This window comes from Sander lucioperca, chromosome 22 (assembly GCF_008315115.2).
Source record: "Sander lucioperca isolate FBNREF2018 chromosome 22, SLUC_FBN_1.2, whole genome shotgun sequence".
Lineage (NCBI taxonomy): Eukaryota > Metazoa > Chordata > Actinopteri > Perciformes > Percidae > Sander > Sander lucioperca.
The window spans coordinates 16,695,817-16,716,093 of NC_050194.1; the positions used below are offsets into that span (position 1 = coordinate 16,695,817).

Consider the following 20,277-nt stretch of genomic DNA (forward strand, 5'->3'; position numbering starts at 1 on the left):
CTCAACATACCCATAATATGCATGCATGCACATACACACAACAGCTGCGCTTATCTTGACATGTATAAAGTTTAACTAGGGGTTGCAGTGAGGGCAGATATGATTCATGCTTTGGCACTTTGCTCCTTTGCCAGAATAAAAACAGACTGGACATAAAAAGCACAGAATGCTTCCCTGGAGGGGCAGAAAAGGCCAGGGATAGGACGGACCCAGAGGGATGCAGCAATACGGGGGTGGGGGGGTTGAGTGGGGTGGTAATGATGCCAGGCTGAACAAATTGCAAAGCAAAGGGAATGTGTTTAAATGTAGTGCATGGAATTATCGTGGCAGCAACATGGAGAGGAGATCAGAGAGAGTGTGATCCACTGGGAGTGATCTGCCACTCTCGGGACAGAAAACACGAAGCTCGGCTATGGCTACTGTGATGAGTTCAGCTGTAATACAAAAGAAAAATAGAATGTACAATAGGGTAAACATGTCTTCTACAATGTCATATACATGGGGTATACTCCAGTATTCTGATTAAATGAAATACAGAAGAAGACAAAATATATGAGTGTGTAGGATTGTAAATGCATGTGATGGTATATATAAAGGTAGAGCAAAGTGCCAGAAAGCCACTGCTCCATTGGTCTGACTCTCCTGACCCCACCATATTGTAATGTTTTTCCTTTGCTCTTCGCAGTTTTAAAACAGGGCAACACAAATAAATAAATGAAAAAAGGAAAAGGGTAGGAAGAGAACATCTGAACTGCAATCTGCTCCATCTTTCAGCTTCAATTAAAAAAAATCTAATCTTTTTGTTCAACTTCATAACAAGACATCAAGAGGGCCCCGAGACTCCGATCCCATCACAGCTCACTGGTAGAGTTGAATTCCATTAATGATGTGACCTACATATCCCAGTAGTTAATATTCCAGATAGACAGAGAGAGAGAGAGAGAGAGAGAGAGAGAGAGAGAGAGAGAGAGAATATATATTTGCCAATAATACAGGATAGAGGCAAAACTTACAGATCTTAAGGAATCAAAAGTTCCCTTCTCCAGATGCTTTTCTGGGGCCATGCACTGTGGTCTCTTGGCTCATGAAATTGTTCACATGTTGCCCAAGTGAGGAATTGGAAATAGGATTTTCCTATTCTGCCAATTAGTCATAATAAAAGGTTTATTTTTCCATTTCCAAAAATTATCAACAGTTTAACAGGACTGAGAGGGTTGTTCTTAGTTATCTGTACTATATTTGCACTGAACTTGTCACGTGTACCTACAGTGTAAAATCAGAGAAATTAACTGGGCCGCACATTAAGACAGCTTGTCAAGAAACGTCTCAAGAAAGGAAGTTGGCGTCTTGGTAAAATTGTGGCTGCATCAGCTTGTGAGCTACTGCATCATTCTCACCCCAGCTCATGGGCTGATCTCTTAATCAGTGTCCAGAGTGTGCATGAGTCCTCTTCTGAAGCAGAGGCTCTGTCCATCTTGCCTGCCCGTCGCTGCTGCCAGTCCCAGCCATGAATATGGAGCTGTTCTGTGGCTGGGAGCTTGCTTATGTTTTCTGTCTGATATCTAGGCCCCATTCCCATTTCAAAGCGAGGTCCACCCGGGGGCTTGACTTTTTGATCTGCCTGGCGACTGAGTCGACCACCTGCATGTGGGATCAGCTGCCAGCGAGAGCAGACAACCCCTCTGCTTCAAAATATACATTACCCCCCCCAACATCCTCCAAGCTTCATTGCGTGCCCCCTCCTTCCGTGAAGCTGCCAGAAGCCCCAGTGGTCCTAACTGGGTCTGGAGCCGCATTCCCATTACCAACTGATCTGACCGTGGTGGGTGAGATGCTTGAGATGTTCAGTATAGCAATAGGAAGGCTCACACTACAGTCACAGGGCCATTTTGTATTTACGAGAAGCCATAGTGTCAGTTTGCCATGGAAACAACAGACGCCTTATCAAACGGTCTGTGGCACTCTAATCAGGGACAGTGCTCCACACTGTTGGCTGTAACCTTTCTTAACGCAGACTGTACCAAACCTATACAATTATCAGAGTTGATCAAATTGGTGGTTAATGAAGACCAATTCGTTAAAATGAAAATCCACTTATCAGAGTGTACACATATAAATCCCTTTACATGAGATAGTTCAGTTTATATCTGTGAGCCTGATGTTAACCCCCTAACCGCTAAAAGCCTCGAATAATAAAAGACATCCATACCCTTGGTCTTATTCTAGAATTTACAAAGTTCGGTCCCCAATAAATCAGTGTTTGTTCACTGTCAAAGGAGCAATCCTAGAAAGTGATACTTGATGGCAACAAAGATTAAAATCTAGAGCCATCTCCACCTGAATTTAGGATATTCTAATTCTGACATGTTTCTACTCTAAGATGTCAACGAGTACTACACCTGGTAAAAGCAGTCAAGTATGTTACCGCTGGAAAGAGGGTCGTTTCATAAAACTGGGCTGTTTATGCAATAGAATGGCCCTTTTGCTCAAAAGGTAGAAAACTTACAACTACCAGAACACACTGCGCCGCACCGGACCAATAAACAGTGGGTAAAGTAATGCAAGCATGTCACAGGATCAATATGGCGGCCGGCTGGTAAAAAACAATCTCGTATCACAGTTAAAGGGTAAGCTACTGTAAAATATGTTCCTAAAACAATTCAGACGAGAAGTAGGCAATACAGTAACAGAATCTCGGTTTATATTTGAACAGCACTGTCTAGTTTTACAGTTTAATGTAAGTTTAGACTGAGTTTGAGAGAGAAAGAGGGGGGTGGCCTCTCTCCTGATCTGCTTCAATAATCTTTGTGTCCGTATGCGGGAGTAAAATCTGTACTTCGAGCAACAGCCCTCGAGCCAGGGAAACTCCGCCGCATGGCACGTTTCGCTGGGAGATGAGCACTATTTATCTACACTAAAAAGGCAATGCTGTAGCCAAAATATTTACTTTGTGGTACAAAGGGACTGGTGCTGGTGCTAAACAGGAACTAAATGAAATGATAATTTTATTTTATTATTCATATAATATCAGGATTGCCTTTCTGTCTCATTGGGATCACTGTGCCTGTCACGGTATAATTAAAACCCAAGAATTTTAGAAAATTTCATTAAAAATTAACTAAGAGTGGATGCCCACCACTAGACCACTGACATCCACTAAGCAAATGAGGACAGCTGACATGAGACAGAAGTTTGTGAGACTAGTCATCAACCACGACCCAGCCAATCAACAGCACCTATACACAGTGTTTTATTCCAATTACCCTCATTGGCAGTGATGAGTTTCACAGTCAGAAATGTGTGAAGGTTAATTTTCAAACCATGCAACAGCTATTGAAGATGTGTGTCTCTGAATGTTTCTTACAATAAGTGATATTCACAGAGCCTTTAAGTTAATTGGCTTTCTTGAACTCTGACAGCTAGCTTAATGAGTGTCTAATTGTTTCTCAGCTGGGGTGAAACCCCAAAACTATAAAGACACTTCAAGAAGAGGTTTGAATTTAAAAGAAACTACACCAACAATGAAAAAGAACACAATGTATCTGTTCATAATCAACTTAAAATTGCTGCAGTATTTATGTATCTGCTAACTACCACAGCTTAGTGGCAAAAAATGCTCAATCTTGCACATCTTCTTGCTATTTATGTAAAACAACTGTTCAAAGCTCTTGGCTTGGACAAAAATATTACATTGGCTTTTAAATTGAGCTAATTGCTGGATTACAACAAAAAGGAAAACAAACAAATAATGAAAAAGATGGAATATTTATCATCCTGTGCATGGTTGATGATCTGTGTCCATCTCAAGTTTGTGGCTTAAGTGCAGAGGTTATAATACAACAGCAAAGGTTTACTTCACTCACTCACCTATTTGTAAAGTCCTTTACAATCTCCTGGTAGACCTAAAGTGATACACTACTGCTATAGCTAAGACAAACAAGTGGAGAATGACAAGGCAACCACCCCCCAACCCCAACAACAGTGTAAAGAAACAACAATTGCTTTGACATCGCACACAAATACACAATCAATCAAAAGACACAAAACCGAGGAGCAAATAATGAAATGAATGGGGAAATTAGGACAGATTGCCTAAAAGGGGGTTGGGGATGAGATATCATTGAACCATCCTGAACTTTCACTCTCAGTTCTCCATCTCTGGTTATAAATGACTTCAGATTTGACATTTCCAGACCACAACCGTACAACCAAACACACTTTCTATTATTCAAAATGCAAAGCAACGAAAACAAGAAAAGACTTTTTGTTAAAGAGTTACGGCGGAGGGGGGGGGGGCAGAAATCAAGCAGCAATGCGGGTGGTAGTCATGGAGGCTCGCAGCCGGGCCACACTTTAGAAAGCCCTCATAAATCCTGATTTGAGCGGGGCGCTAACCAGAGGAGGAAAGTCACGTCAAGAGAGGAGGCTGGAGAGTAGGAGGGGGGTGGCAGCTTGCCTCTTAAAATGCTACGTCTGATTAAGTCTTCCCATTAGGTGACAGCTGAACTTTAACATTAATATGATAATATTGAAATGAGTGTGTTATTTACTTCAGCACCAGAGGGGGGAGGAGGGCAGAAAAGAGGGAAGGAGGAGGGAATGATGAATGATTTCTGGACAGCTTTGGGTGACATGCCAGGCGAGCTGACCCCCCCACGATCCTCCTCCTCTTCCCATAATCAGACTTGACAAAATGGAGACATATGCAGAAATATTGGTTACAGTCGGCGTCACAGCCCTTCTCTCAGGCCTTCCCTCTCTAGTAACTGCCGGCCGCCCTGTGAGTCGCCCTCCAAATTGTCTACGGGCACTGAAGCATCTATTTCAATTGGCACTTCCTTCCTGGCCCCAGGATTTTACATTTAGTCTGTGTCATTTACATATTACTCTTAATCAAAATCCACAGTGGGCGACAGGGAGGAAAAAAAACAAGAAAGAGGGAGCGAGAAACAAAACCATGGCGTCACGGTTCAGGGGTAGGCACACAGGCCCTTTATAAAATGGAGATGTGACAAGACATTACGGTGTGTGTGTGTGTGTGTGTGTGTGTGTGTGTGTGTGTGTGCGTGCGTGCGTGCGTGCGTGCGTGCGTGCGTGCGTGCGTGCGTGCGTGCGTGCGTGCGTGCGTGCGTGCGTGCTAGATGGCGGGTGCATAAGATAATGCAAGGACTATTGAAATATTTGCGTGTGAATGCTTGTGTTTGTGTGATTGTTGGGGGCTGCCTTGTGAATGAACTAGCAGGCAAGAGAGACAAAGACTGCAAGTTGGATATGGGTTGTAAGTGCATTTTGTGAAAAACAAAGGCAAAGAGAAGAAAAGAATGGAGACATGTACAGTGGGCACATTTGTCTTTTCCAGCCTTTTTCTGAAGGATACTATGCTGGGCTACTCCTTTATCAGTCTACCAAGGCACTTAACACTAATACAATTGCATGTAACAGAACAGCCATTCACACAGTTTAGTTTGTTTGCTAGTTCAGACATACGTGTCATATAAATGGAACATATAACTAATCAGAATCATTAGAAATCAGAATTACAGAAAACATGATCCTAAAAAATATGATTATACTGTAGAAAATTACTCAAATGTTGCATTTATATATTTCAGTTGTACCTTGTTGAGTTGTTTGATAATTGTCATCCAAATAAAATTCCACTTAAGTGAACAAAATCAACTGGTTACAATTCAACTAGTGACTACTGGTGAAGGATTGCATTATCAACTATAATATTTCGTTCTGTATTCCATCATCCATTTATTGATGTGTTCATTTGTTTGTTTATCAATCCCCACCATGCTAAGCAATGTGGCCAAACACAACACAGTGTTTAAGACTAATCATAATGGAAAGGAAACATTGATCTAATTATAAACCTAATTAGGTGGTGATGACTTGGAGCAAGCTCACAGCACAGTTCTATACAGAGAGGTGCAGAAACAAGGTCCGTACCTGCCTCTTACCTTCTCAGCATGCCGGTAAGGATGCGAGAACTCTTGCCCAGGTTGGCGTCCGTTTCTCTCAGCTGAGGGGACAGAACCGGGGAAAGACAGGTTTTAGTTTCCATTCTGATCCAACAACACTCAAGGATATTAAACACAATCTACGTCTTATCTACAAGATTATATTATATATTATATTATTAAGTATAGAAATGTCCTCTGACTACAAAATACACTGCTTTTAAAACATTTCAACAATTGACCACCTCACCTCCACAGAGAAAGAAGGAAAGGTCACTTCTTGTTACATAACTGAGGATATTGGGACTGAACACACTACATCTTATATTAGCAACAGATTGATGGATTAATGGCGACGGGACAAGCTTAACATTTACACACATATCTTACCAAAAACATAATTGCTGAAAATGTGTTACAACATTAAAGTCAATATACTTATTACAGTAGTACTGTAAGCTTGTAGGTTTTACTGTTGCACAGCCTTGTACTACTAGCCTCACGGCAAAGTCCCTTGCTCAAGGGCAATTTGAGAAGGCACCTCTAAAGTTTGATACTTTATCTTTCCACCCAAAGTTGTCAGTTGCAAGCTAGAGAGATGAATCAGAGATCCTTTGACAGGAAACTTGCTTTTTTACCTTTAGGTTACTGGTTCACTTGTCTAAAGACAACCCCCAACTGAACATACTTTTAGACCCCCTCTGAAAAGCTGCGAGATTTACCCAAACATAACATTTAGTCTATAAACTAGGACATTATTAGCTGCTTTTTATAGGTAGAAAATATCTGTAACTTTAAACTGGTCAACAGCAGATTCAGACTTAGAAGGACATGTCATTTTAATAGCCTTCTGCTCATCTTGCTGCAAAGAAAACATTAGAATGGTATAGGAATGGCTCTCCCAGATTTTAAGACATACTTCTGGTCCTTTGTGTTACACCCTTTATCTATTTGGTTCAATCCTGGTTCTTCAGTCTCTTGGAGACCAATTGAGGAAAAATTGTCGGTGCCTCACAGACTGCAGGACCTAGTGTAATCCAACATACCATTGAAAAAAGCCAAATTACGTTTAGGCCCTATAATTTAATTTCTACTCACAACTTTCCATACTGTTATGAAACGTGCGCGCAGATCCTAAATGGCACAATCACTCCCCAATTTTCAATACATTTTCACTTCTTGAGGGCAATATACCTTTTTCATTCCCACGTTGGAAGAACGGGGGAGTTTATGTTTTAAAAGACCTGTATTGTGACCATGGCTTAAGAGCCTTTAATGATTTACAGGCTGAGTATGATCTTCCGGGATCATCTTTTTTCTTCTCTCTGCAGTAAAGGTCAGCCATGAGGGCATATGTTGTCCCATGGGGATCAGCACTCCCCACACATCCTCTTCATATAATATTAGCCTCAGTGGGACCAACACGAGGGAGCGTCTCTAAACTTTACAAATGTATTTCTGATACTGGCAAACGATTACCAGTAGAAGCCACATGGCATAGGGACTTAGCTGCTTTAAATGTTGACAATATCTGTTGGGACAGTGTGGAAAAAATTGTGTGGTACATCTAAGAATCCAGATCATCAATTAATACATTACAAATTTGCTCATAGGATGTGTAACCCCTAGAAGGCGCCATTCTATGAAGATTATTACATCTCTCAATTGTGACCTATGTCCACTTGATGTCCTGGGGTGGTTTATGCGCATGTACTGGGAATGACCCGATGTGGTTAGGTTCTGGAAGATGATATCTCTCACTTTAAGTGACATGCTTAAAGTTAGGATTATACTCTCTCAGACTTTGCTCCTACTAAATGATGACTCCTCTTTAGATTTGTCTGTACAGCAGAGATGCATCTTATGGGCTGGTCTCACGGCAGCTAAGAAGATGTTGGCCTTGAGATGGCAGCCACCACATACCTTAACGTGGCAGCAATGGGCCAACTCACTTCTTGAAAAGGTTTCTATGGAATGGTCCGTGGCTCGAACGCATGGCGCCAGCATTAAAACTATCCGCGCATGGGATGAAACATACACTTTAATTAAAGAAAGGGTGCAGCGTGATCGTCTTTAGTCTTTTGCGTTGTTTTTGGGGGGAGAGATCCGGGGTGGGGGGTCGGTCTCCATGGGGGAGGGGGGAGGTATACACTGTTTGGTTTTAGTTTTGGAATGTTTTACATTGTATGTGTGTTAAGGGATAGGGGGGCTGGGGGGGGGGAAGAAAATAAAGAAAGAGCTAAATCTCTGATGTGTAATGTTGTTAATCGTGTGCCTTTCTCAATAAAAAAATTGATTAAAAAAAAGAAAAAGGGAGAAGGGTCCCTTACTGTTGATGTACATAGCAAGCACAGGGAGTCCTTGAAGGCACAATGAAATAATGAACATAGCTATTCAGGGCTAATTGCTGTGGATATTTTCCTTTCTCTTGTTCCATCTTCTCTCTCTTCTTTCTCTCTGCCTTTTCCCCCTCAGGGGTCATAGAGATGTTTTCATTGCATCCACTTATCAGGTGTAGGGACTTTCACTAGGAAAAGGAATTGGCAGAGATGTTGCCAACAAGGTGCGAGTGTGACTGTAAAAAAAAAAAAAAAAAAGGCTGACACCGCACTGAGTGAGCTGCCACTAACGTCTACCTGTTGTTGCACTTCTAGAGGATGATGAGGGAGTGTGGGGAAGAATTTTTGCAGAGAGGCTCTCACTGGAGTCAGCAGGGAGTCATTCATCTTCATCTCTTTCTGAGATAATAACGCCAATTTCATACAGTATTTTTTTCATCAGTGTATCATACTGAATTCTATTCTATTTTTAATTCCTTACTTTACCATATCTTCTTCCAACCTTCCTCTTCTCTACAATGGTTCCAGGATTACTCTATTTCCTGTTTGTTCTGGCTCCTCTTGCAGTCATCTCTCTTGCCTGCAATTCGCTCGCTCTTCCCACCCCTCCTTTACTGCTACTTTTTTTCCTCTTCTTCCATCCATCCTTCCTTCCTACCCTCTGGCACCCTGGGTTGATGTGATGCAGGTTGCAAGAGCCAAGGATACATGTGGTACAGGGTAGAAGGTGGGGGACCTGGGGTATGGGCCCTCTGGCAAAGACAACAAGTCCTGCAGTTGCCTGATGTCTGCCTCTACCCACAGATCTGTCCCCTAGATACTTCACACTTTCTCCCAAAATACATCTCTCTCTGAATCATTCCTTCTTTCCATTCCTCTCTCTCCACAGCCTCTCAACAAATGTAATGCTTTCCTCCTTAACCTGAAATGGAAACCCACTGAATTTTTTTGTGCAGTTGAGTGTCTAAAATTAACTGTGGTTGCCTATATGGAACGAACGAGAGGATTCATTTTTAATGTACAGCTAGTTATAGAACCTTGCAGCAAAGACACCCAAGGTCACTTTCCAGGATTAAAATCTGTACAAATTCTGTTACCATTATTATAAAATTGTGTCTGATCAATTTAATCTATAGTGCCAAACAAAAGAGGGCATTTAGTAAAGTAAAGGGAAAAGGTTCAGCTTTAAGATGAAAAGTGCAAAATGAAGAGATTCTTATTTGAGTATTAAAGTTTCTAAGTTTACTAAGCAGGATAATGGAAAATAAATCACAAATTTGTTTTCTCAATTTACACAATTAATCCTTTTATAATAATAATCTGAGGTCTCAAATGATCAAATTTTAAATGACTAAATCATACTCATAAAAAAATACCAATTTCTACTGACACTGAAGCTTGTTGTGGCTGTTCTGGTCAGTTTGGGAAAAGAGGCTAGGCAGCAGGCTAGCAGCTAGGTTACAGTTTTGAGGTACCAATGATTTGATTCATGGTGCCTGATTTGTGATTACAGATAAATGAACAAACAATGCAAAGGGGGAAATATGTGCATCCCATTAACAGAGAAGGAAGAGGACAAATGTGGTAACCCGATTTAGTCAATTAAAGGCAAGAATAAATCATTTGGGGGAACAAATTAATAATTTGTGCACACAAATTGCTTATTTTGTTCATTGAAATTAGTAATTCATACCCTAAAATTAATAATTTTATAACGTGGAATTATTGATTAAAGGATATACATTTGGCAATAAATATTAAAACATTCCCCCCTTGCTACCTGTCTTAAATCACATTCTTCAATCCACTCAGTGGTTCAGAGTTGTGAGTGTACTGCTTTGACCCAGTGTTGAAACCTTCCATTGACTTCTATTTGTACCATAAAAGCAAGACAAAAGGCCACCCCCCCTGCTGAGCATAGGGGTTTGTGTGTGTGCGTGCGTGCGTGTGTGTGTGTGTGTGTGTGTGTGTGTGTGTGTGTGTGTGTGTGTGTGCGTGCGTGTGTGTGTGTGTGTGTGTGTGTGTGTGTGTGTGTGTGTTGGATTGTTCATGTGTTGGCATTTATGCTAAAACTATACCTCCTTCACCATCTCTTTATTGCAAAAGAGATGTTAACCAGCCCTTACATCCTATGTCTTTACATCTTGATTTCTTTTTACTTTTGCCCCACAAACTGCCTTTAAAGCCCTATGAGTGTGTGTGTACATGTGGTCGGGAGGGGGGTTCAGAGAAGAAGACTCATGGGAAGGGAGAGAGAGAGAGAGAGAGAGAGAAGAAACAGAGAGCAGGTACTCTCAGTAGACACTGTGGACCATTTTGAAAGGAAATGTCTGATTTCCTTTGAAATCGCCTGTGCAAGGCCCACTGCCATGTTGTGGTCTTTAAGCATTCTGCATTTAGGGTGCCGTCAGTGCTGGGCCCCCTTCCTGTGTTTGGTCTTTTCTGTCTCTGCCTACCTGTCTGTTTTGCTGGCTGAATGGAAGGACTGGCAGTGCTCAGGATTGGGGGGGGGGACAAGTAGGAAGAAGAGAGGGAAACTGGAGATGAGTGCTAAGAAGTTTAGGAGGGTAAGTGAGGAAGGATGGCAGCTGGCAAAGTTATCCCCATTCAGGTGAGAAGAAGAACAGCATGTATTGTGGCAAGATATGCTCAACATCTGATCTCATCTAACTAAAGAAAAAGATTCAAATTGTTAGGTGATACTGACTAAAAATATACTTGAATGCAATACAGTGCTAGCAATAAATAAGCACATTAAGTACCTCGTCAATACAATTGTGCTGACTGAGTGTGTGAACACATGTAAGCAAACCCAGGGCCAGTGTGTGTGCCATGTTTGTGTGTGTTTACTTGGCAAACCATGCAGAGGGTGGTGAATGTTGTCAATGTTGCTAACCAGCTGTAACACCTCTACGGTCTCACAAACACTTGTTAGAATAGACAGATGAGTGTGTGCAGGTGGAGTGTGCATACTCACCCTTTCTCTGGCTCTTTGGATCTTCTCACGGTCACTGTGCAGGTTGGAAAGAATCTCCTGACCCACTTGTTCTGTAAGAGAAGCAGGTTCAATGTAAGAAAAGTGTGTGTCTGACATTTGCAAAATTAAATGTCAAAAAAGAAAAATGTGAGTGTCAGATACAGTAGAAGAATATTGCAGCTATGGGTTAGCGTAAGTGTTTTTTAAACCTTCTTAAAATGCTGACGTAAATAGACAAGTTCTAGGCAACAATACCCCAGCATCCAGCCTGCCAGTGGGGTCCACTCGACTAATGCAATATTCATTAGGCCATTGTTTTTTAAATGCCTCTCGTCAGTTGTAGATGTAAACACATTAACGCACAGTTATAAAACATCTCCGACAAGGCACCTGACAAGCTTGTCAGTGGTCACTGTCATTTTCCTGTCCCTTGGGTTGGGGACGAGGAAAGAAAGCAAAAGATAAACTAAATAAGCCCCAAAAAAAAACAAAACACAAAAAACACTGCTGCCATCAATGTAACCATACTGCTACAGCATTAGCGTTTAAAAAATGAGGGAGGCTGAGGATGAATCAGGGTAAAAAAAGGAAAAGAAGTGAAGAATCTTTGCATGGATCAAAGACAGGCTTTCAAGCGCAGCAAACAAATCCGGAATAAACAACGCAGTTGCTGACTGTATTACACTACACAGGTGCCGCACACCAAAGGGCCCACGTGCTGAGCGCCTGTTTGGGGGGAGAGGTGCAAAAATTGGCTACATCTGGCAGCTAAACAAGAGAAGAGAGAGAGAAAACTAGAGAGAAAGATAGAGAGAGGGAGAGAGACAGAGAAAGGGGATCAGGGAAAAGAAGAAAAAAGAGAGCACTGTCAAATGAACGACGTTCGACTCCCATTCATCCCATCCCTTTTACCCCCCTACACTGTAAGTGACTCAAATGTGTCTCTTCCTGCCTTCATTAATTTCTAATCTGGGATGAGACAGATTGAAGGATACTCAGATTAAACAGTGCAGTCAGACAGTCACATGTGACAAATAGGGCAGATTAAAAGACTGAGTGCAGGTATTAATAACCATAAAATACAAGCCCTCCCCCGTCCCCATTGGAGAAGAACAAGGGATAACCAGTACAGGAGTTGTTGCAGAAATCTTCTGTTAAAGAGACAAATAAGCACATCTATCCATCTCTGTCAAGGCTGTGGCTTTCTTTTTAAATAAATGAGTGTGACAAGGACTGCAGCAGAGTTTTTTTGATGGCAAGTGCATTATTAGAAAGGTTTCCAATGTGTAAAAAGATGGATGAGGTAGCAAGAGAAAAGGCCTCCGATTATAGCTTGGCCTGAGCACTGAGCAATCCTTACACACATTCTGTTAAGGTATGTTTTAAAAGACAATAATGTTTTGTGAATGTTTAGGTAACAAAAAAACTGTTAAAACAAAAAAAGAAAGACAAATGATGAATAGCCTTGGCAATAAGAGCGGTTCAGAGGACGAGATTGGAACCACAGTGGATTCAGGTTTCTATCTATTGAAGGATATGAAAAAAGGTCACTTGTGCTCTATATGGGCTTGGCTGTGTGGCCATTAAAGTCTCTCCCCAGTCCCAAGTCCCCCAGTCCAAAATCTCACATCAATCCCAGAAAGGAATGATGGGAGATTTCTCCCCCTCCCCCATCACTTGACTGAGCCATTAGGGGGTGTACACAACGCCTCCCAAGGGAATGCATGGCGTTTATCATGTATCTTCCTTTGCATTACTCTTCTCTGGCATGTATCTACATTTCCATTCATCTTATTTAAGTCCTGCTGTCCATTGCTCTGTGTAAAATACAAATAGTTACGGAAAAAATAACTTGCAAAAAATGGTGCAAAATATAAAATTAAAAACAAAAAAATTAACAGAAGAATAATGAAAGGTTCTTCAAGAAACTACTCTCATAACTTACGTGATATAATTTTATCATCATCATCATCATCCCCAGATGCGACATTATGTTACATCATACTCATAGATGTAGACAAGGCTTCAACACCTGAGTAAAATACAATGAACTGGTCCCTCCAGTAATAATATAATAATAATACGATTTTGGTAGTCACGGACCTTAAATTGAACGTTGGTGCGTAAGATTCTGCAATGTTAAGATATTACATATTCAAGTTTAAACAGCACATTGAACTGCAAAATCAAAAAATTATATAGAATGTGTGACCACGACAAAAATGTGGGTATATTAAAAAAAAGAAAAATGTACAGTTCATAAAAACAAAGCAAGAGAGGGGGAACATTTTGTGTTAATGCCCACGACTTGTTGCTCGTTAGTTTTTAAAATATTCCCCCTCCTGTTTAAACAGCTATTAACAATTTAAATAACCCCGGCCCAGAGGCCTTGCTCTGACTCACTTGTTAAAGATCCCCATCCCCAAAGGTCCATTTAACAAGCCCATTATTCCATTACATTACACTCACACCAGCGAGCCTTAATTCTACTCATTCCTCTAATGTAACTGTAGAAAAGAATTAGCATAGAAAAGTTGAAGGCACACATTAGATATATGGGGGTGTAATGGCTTGAGCAGGAATTAGACACACTACTGACATAGCACAGTTGCTGTGTTTTATCTAAGCTCAACACTTTAACCATTTTGCTAATATTCATACAGTGGACGGAAATATATATTTACTGGACAACTGACTTTACTAGTGGAGAACAAGCACCATAAAACAAGCCAAACAGTCGGAAAGAAACATTTCTGTCTGCTCTGACTCTTAAATAGAACTGCAACAGTAAGTCGATCAACAGAAAAATAATCAACTATTTTGATTTGCTGCTTTTCTTCGTCTACTGTGATAACAAGAGCAAGGCTCACTTATTTTCTCTTATCGTCAGGTGCTGTAAAGCAAAGGATCAACTAATCATTTATAATTGTTATAATAACGTGAAATGTAAATATCATAAACTACCCATGTCCACCCAGCCTGGCTCAGGACAATACAGCTCAGAAAGCCAACAATTCTGGTACCATCCAAACCTCCACAGCAGGGACAGACTGACAATCTGTGCGTTCGGGAAAAGTCCAGAACGGCAATCCAACCGATGGCCGTCGGCACAAAAAAAGTCTAAGCAATATTAACGGCCAACATCAGGGGGGCGCTAATACGATCACTTATATGCTATGTGTAAAAAAAAAAAAAACTGAGGAAGAAGAGTAGGCCCACTAGTCTGGCTGTCACCAGACCAAGCTCAATCTTTTAAGATTGAACATTACAGGGCGAAATCAAATCGCTGGCAGATCGGGCTGGGTTTACCCAGTCTATAGGCCTACATCATTAGACGTGACAATGGCTAGTAGAAAACATAAGGAGAAAGGTGAATGGGAAAAATTCAAAGAAAAGAGGGCCAAGTCTCTCGAGACTGATGCAGCAAAATGCAAAAAGCTCACAGAGTTAATTTCACATCAGCAAGAGGTACTGGTAAGTGCCAGGAGCAGGACACATTATAATAGGCTGCCTTTATCCCTATCTTAGCGAATTGCATAGTCAGCTATCAACATGGGTGTGCATCATGATTATGAAAAGTATCATGCCATTTAGTGCTGTCAAACTTACTAGGTACTTGTTAGGTTAATTTGAAACATTAAACGCGTTAGAAATTAATCGCGGGTTGACCGCGATTTCACTTCGTTGTATATGAGAGGTTGTAGTGAGCTCACTTTTGCTGCTAGGATGAAGACTATGGTAGTGAATTAAACGGGAAAACATCAGGCATGCATTGGTACCACTCTAAACCTGCAAACAAACAGGGAAGGGGGCTATATAATTCACCAAATTTAACCAAAAGTTTAACCAAAAAATCCTAGCTTGCACTTTCTGTCTGTCTTCCATCAGAGTGCAGTTTTTCCTTGTCTTTCATATTTGCGTTTACTATTGTGGAACTGGCAAAGACCTGGTGGTTGTTTGTGAAAGCTTCATAGACAAAATTGATATGGGCATAGTCATTTTCATCAATTCACAGCCTTAATATGAATCAAAAGTGTAATATGACATTGACAAAATATTAAATAGGTTATTCAATGCTAATTCTTTAACACAAAGCAACATATATTATATCATCAATAATAGCTAATAACCTATCTTTAAAATAATTTGTTTATTATTATTATTATAGGTTGAAGATAGCTGCAGCACAAAAGATGACAGGGTAGTAACTAACACTCAGTGTAGTTTTGGTATAGGCCTACAGAATATCTAATTCCCATATTCAGGTACAGCAAGTAGCCTACTTTATCTCTTAGAGTGTTGTCAATAATACTCTGTACTGTTTTATAACTACAAGTTTATGTAATTTGGGGTTTCTGTAGCCAGTGACATTTCATTATTGTATTTTATTTTCAATGCAGATGTAATGGCATTGTACATTTTTTGTTTTTATTTGAAGGCTGAGGCTTCATTAATAAACACAACCCCAATTATCATAATTGGTTTTGAGATGTTACTTGCTGTGAATACCTTGTCTGATAGGCTACAGTATTGTGGCATAGTATCAAGACTTGGCTAGTGTCTGTCGCGCACGGCTAAGGACGAATGGCCGGATGATGGGCCTATTTGGGAGAAAGTCCAGGGCTGTTTTTTAGCCCCAGTCCGTCCCTGCTCCACAGCCTTAAACTTTCTCCAGTCCATGGACACATTTAATTGGAGGCATCATCTATTTTACAGGAGCTGTTTCAGAGCAGTTACACACTGTCTAAAAGGGCCCCGTCTCTCTTTCTTTCTTTTTTTTTGCCTTGCTCCCTCCGTCCCCAGACCTGAAAGGGTACAAGACCTGACAGTGGTGTGCTCTGAGGCTCAGCACAACTCCTTTTCATTAAGCAGTTGAGACCACTTTTTGAAGGTTACCACACACACACTTGTATCAGGACACAAGCCACACGCTCCAACAAACGGGGTATGGAAACCCATGGGAGGGTTGAGGGGAAGCAAGGAGGAGTCTGGTAAATGTTAGACCATACATTTTGTCTCTCTCAAGCTCGCCACACACACACAACACACACACACACACACACGAGTGCAGCAGTCAACTTGTATATGCATGTGACTCCCAGGTGAATAAAGTTACCTGTCTTTGTACACTTCCAGAAAAGCTTTTTTTAAGGACTTCTCAAGTCTACAACTGCCTGGTGACATACTTTCATCACCTCCATCAAAATTGTACCCACACTGGGATGTATTTGTAATGCTGAGCCCACAGGCCATGAGGCTAGCACCTCAGCACTGAGCTATAGCTCAAAATAAAGAGGTGCCAAGTGCTAGGTCACGGGGGGGGCATGAAGCATCTGGGGGCTCAGCGATGTTGTGACAGGTTGCATATAATAATAACAAACTATCGCATCATGGCAATCATATCAATCACGAACTGGTACTTCGAAGGATGGACAATAAAGGATTAAATAAAGAGTAAAATGGATTCTTGGAGGAAGTGCATTGTCCTCAAAATTGGGATTTTTCCACCCCACATGTTTGACATGGATTCCATTTTAACAGCACACTGTATAGGTAGTTTTTACATAGGTAAGACACTGGCTTATTCTTGCAAGAGTCTGAACACTTAAAAGACCTAAAACAAGTAATATTCTGAGCAGGTAGAAGCAGAGCCAGACCATTCTGACTTAGCCCATGCATAGGCCCTTCCCCTTGCATGTGTATGAGTGGTGGTGGGCAGTCAGGGTGGATTTCTGGGGCCTTTCTTCACCTCGCCAGGTTCTGTTTTATTCATCGCCTGTGCCCTGACCCCGCAGAGCTCCTGTTCTGACAAATCACTTCTGATTAAGACAGATCTCAGTTAGTCAGCCACTCAACTTGGCCTATTCATCATTCCATAGAAAATATCCCTCTCTCCTCCCCTGTCCCTCCTCCTCCTGGCTCGTTTGCCTGTCCGTCAGACCGAAGCAAGGCGCAAAAGAAATTTCCGCTGCCGTTTTAAATGGCTGATTATAGACAATTGGTGGATGGAGAGACGCAAGGGCGTCTTATGGGTGATAAGACGCAAGTTTAATGGGTATAAATGACTAGGCCTGTAGGAGAGCAGCTGGTAATAGAACCATTTGTTTAAAGCGAAACAGGGGTGGAGAGAACTAAAAGCTGTATGTTTCTTCTATTTGAGCTTCCCCTCCCCTTTTTCCTTCACTTCAGCCTCAAATTCTTAGATCTTAATTTTTTTTTAAACAGCAAAGTCCCCTTCACCCTAATTCAATAAGAATTGATGAGGCTTGGAAAGGAATAGCTTGTTTTACATTTATGAAATTACCCATACCTACACGTCCCTGTGGACACAGCTGCAGATACTCTGACACGGCCACTCATTCAGTATATTACATTGCTTATAATGGGTGAGTAACAATGTAAACTAAAGGTTATTGACTGTTAGTGTAATTACCAATAGTCAGATGTCTAAGAGCATTTAAATGCAGAGTTTTGCCATAATAAACTACTGAAAAGTGTACGCCATGCCAAGGTATAGACAGCCACAAAGCAATTGTGTTAACATTTCCAACAAACCAGATTAAATTAACCTGAACGACAACCCTGCTGGTGGCAGAGGGCTGAGAAGCGGGAGGGGTTGAGTGGAGAATGAGGGTTTCTAAAAGCAAATTGCCTGAACTTAATCAACCAGTCTTACTGAACCATCCAAATGAAAACTAATGGACTTGGGTGCTTGCTGTGATTGCTCCACATGCAACAATGTACAGGCATTTCTTTCTGAGGTCTTCAATTAAAAAAACAGGAAATTTCTACAGACGGCTGGTCAGCCTATAAACATATTCTCCACGTATTGGTCGATTGTGAAGCTCAAACAGAGCAGACTTATTAATTCCATTTCCAGTGCTGGGAAAATGATTTTTTTATGTGTTGATTAAACTTGGTCTAAATTGTAAAAAATGTATGAAGTGTAGAATTAAAACTCATTTCTGAATGAGGTAATTTATGAATGCATTATTCATAGTGGTGACATTTGTGTCACATAATTGTGCTAGCCCTATTGCAACTAAAATATAAAAAAATATATAGTACATGAATAAAAAAATAAATAATAGTATGTCAACCTTTATTCAACCACAGTCAGGCTAAATAATAAAAACAGATGTTAAGTGATTTAGTTGGCAATTTAAATTATGTGACTTTTTCATCTGAGTAGCTGTTTAAATGATGGTGCCATCATCAGCAATATAAGCATTGTAATACCATAATGATGATATCTAAGCTATAGGTCAAAGTTATGTATAAAAAAAAAAAATAAAAAAAAAAGACCAAAGGAACGGAAAAATTTAATAGAAGCACATTTTGTTGGATTTGGAAGACAAACACATTGAGAGATTTGAGTTCTACCAATGATCCCAAGACTAGAGAGACTAAAAGGTTGAAAAAAGACAACATGTCAGTTGGTGCTTATCAAACACAACATCTGATTTAACAACTGCTGGTGGAACCGACGGAGGAGAAAAGTTTGCCAGTTTTGGGAAATGGACTCAGGGAGAGCTGTACGGAGGAGGAGGGAAGAAGAAAGAGAAAACTCGACGCTCCTCTGGTTCATTTTCAACAGTTTAGGAGCGTTAATCATCACATTACTGTTGATTAAAGGCTATCACGTCTCTAATCAGAAAGTTGACAGGCAGATCAAAGAGCGAAACACAAATTTCTTGCCTTTTAATTATCTGTACAACACCACACCTCGGGCAGCTCTTCACTGCCTATCTCCTCAAACTCAGCGAAAGACTGCGAAAGAAGATCTAACACTCTACAGCAGTTCATTATCCAATAAAATGGGAGATTGGGGAGGGAAACACACACACACACACACAGCTTTAAGCCTTTATGATTAGTGAAGACCTGGGGGAGGCCTGCAGTCTTCTTTATTAACATGTCCCAAATTGGAACTCCTTAATTATGTTTGTCAAAATCGGATGTGGCGTCAAGCTCATTTGCATGTTTTGACAAGGCCTGTTGGGATCCTCCCTCTTTTTTTCTTTAGAGTGCTAGGAGAATTTAGCACATCTTAACACCAACTGATGATAGCTTCTTGTTGCTAAATGAATGAAATAACTTGTTAAAGGGGCTTTGTTGGATTCACCCACTGTTTGTGAGTTAAAAGTTAGAAGTGATGCAAACACTGAGTGAAGTAAACACAAAGGAGCCTCTAGACTCTAGTCTTGATTAATGCTTGATCGCCACTCCTGTTCAAACTGATGAGAGTGTGACGCCTTACGGAGCCTGACTATCCTCGACTGTCCTGCCCAGCTGTTCCCTGTCAGGTGGTTTGGACATGAAACATTTGCACTACTTTTAGAAAATATTTGGCATCACTTTGGAGGTTCTCTAAAGTCCTACATGTTCCCTAGCACATGTTCCTACAACAGATTGATGTTGATGACTCATGATCACATCCTATTTGAATATAAGAAAGCAATGGACCACTTACTCCCTTCCCCCATTAACAGCTCACTAAATGAATCCTCGTTACGCGATGATATGTAAAACAAGCATGGTCGAAAACAAACAATCTGTGGGGACACAGGACTGTCGGCGGCAATTTAGCAAAGGAGAAAAAGGAGGGCATGAAAGCGAGACATCAAACATTAGCCTGAATGGAAGGCGCAGGCTATTAGAAGTGGTTGCACTGACAGGATCTGACATTTGGAAATACTTAAAGATTATTTTCCTCAAACTTTGAATTTATTAATATTCATAAGCTGAGGAAGAGCTCCCCAAACAAAGCAGAAAAGGGAGAGAGCTGGGCTAAGTGTTGAAGCTGGCTGTAGAGTGACAGGTTGCACCACGGAGGCCAGTTCAATCTTAGCGAATGGAGCTGATTTTCTTGGTACCAATTAGTATTGCAACTAGTTTGTTGGTTCATCTTCTGTTCTGCTTCATCTCTTCTCAATGAAATTTGATTTTGGAACATAAAGCCTAGTTTGCTAAAACACATTATTCAGTATAAGAT

General features: G+C 40.9%; 1 protein-coding gene across 6 annotated transcripts in view; it reads right to left on the reverse strand.

Annotated features, from left to right (window-relative positions):
- The window catches only part of vti1a (vesicle transport through interaction with t-SNAREs 1A), a 117,555-nt gene that overhangs the window by 32,963 nt on the left and 64,315 nt on the right, over positions 1-20,277 (reverse strand). For 4 of the 6 annotated variants that reach the window (XM_031315303.2, XM_031315302.2, XM_031315305.2 and 1 more), the window contains 2 exons: positions 11,283-11,353; positions 5,967-6,028 (listed from right to left, as the gene is read on the reverse strand). In XM_031315303.2, the coding sequence (XP_031171163.1) occupies positions 5,967-6,028; positions 11,283-11,353 (133 nt within the window). Of the gene's footprint in view, positions 1-5,955; positions 6,029-11,282; positions 11,354-20,277 lie in introns of all 6 variants that reach the window. The other 2 variants (XM_031315307.2, XM_031315306.2) reach the window with 1 other exon arrangement.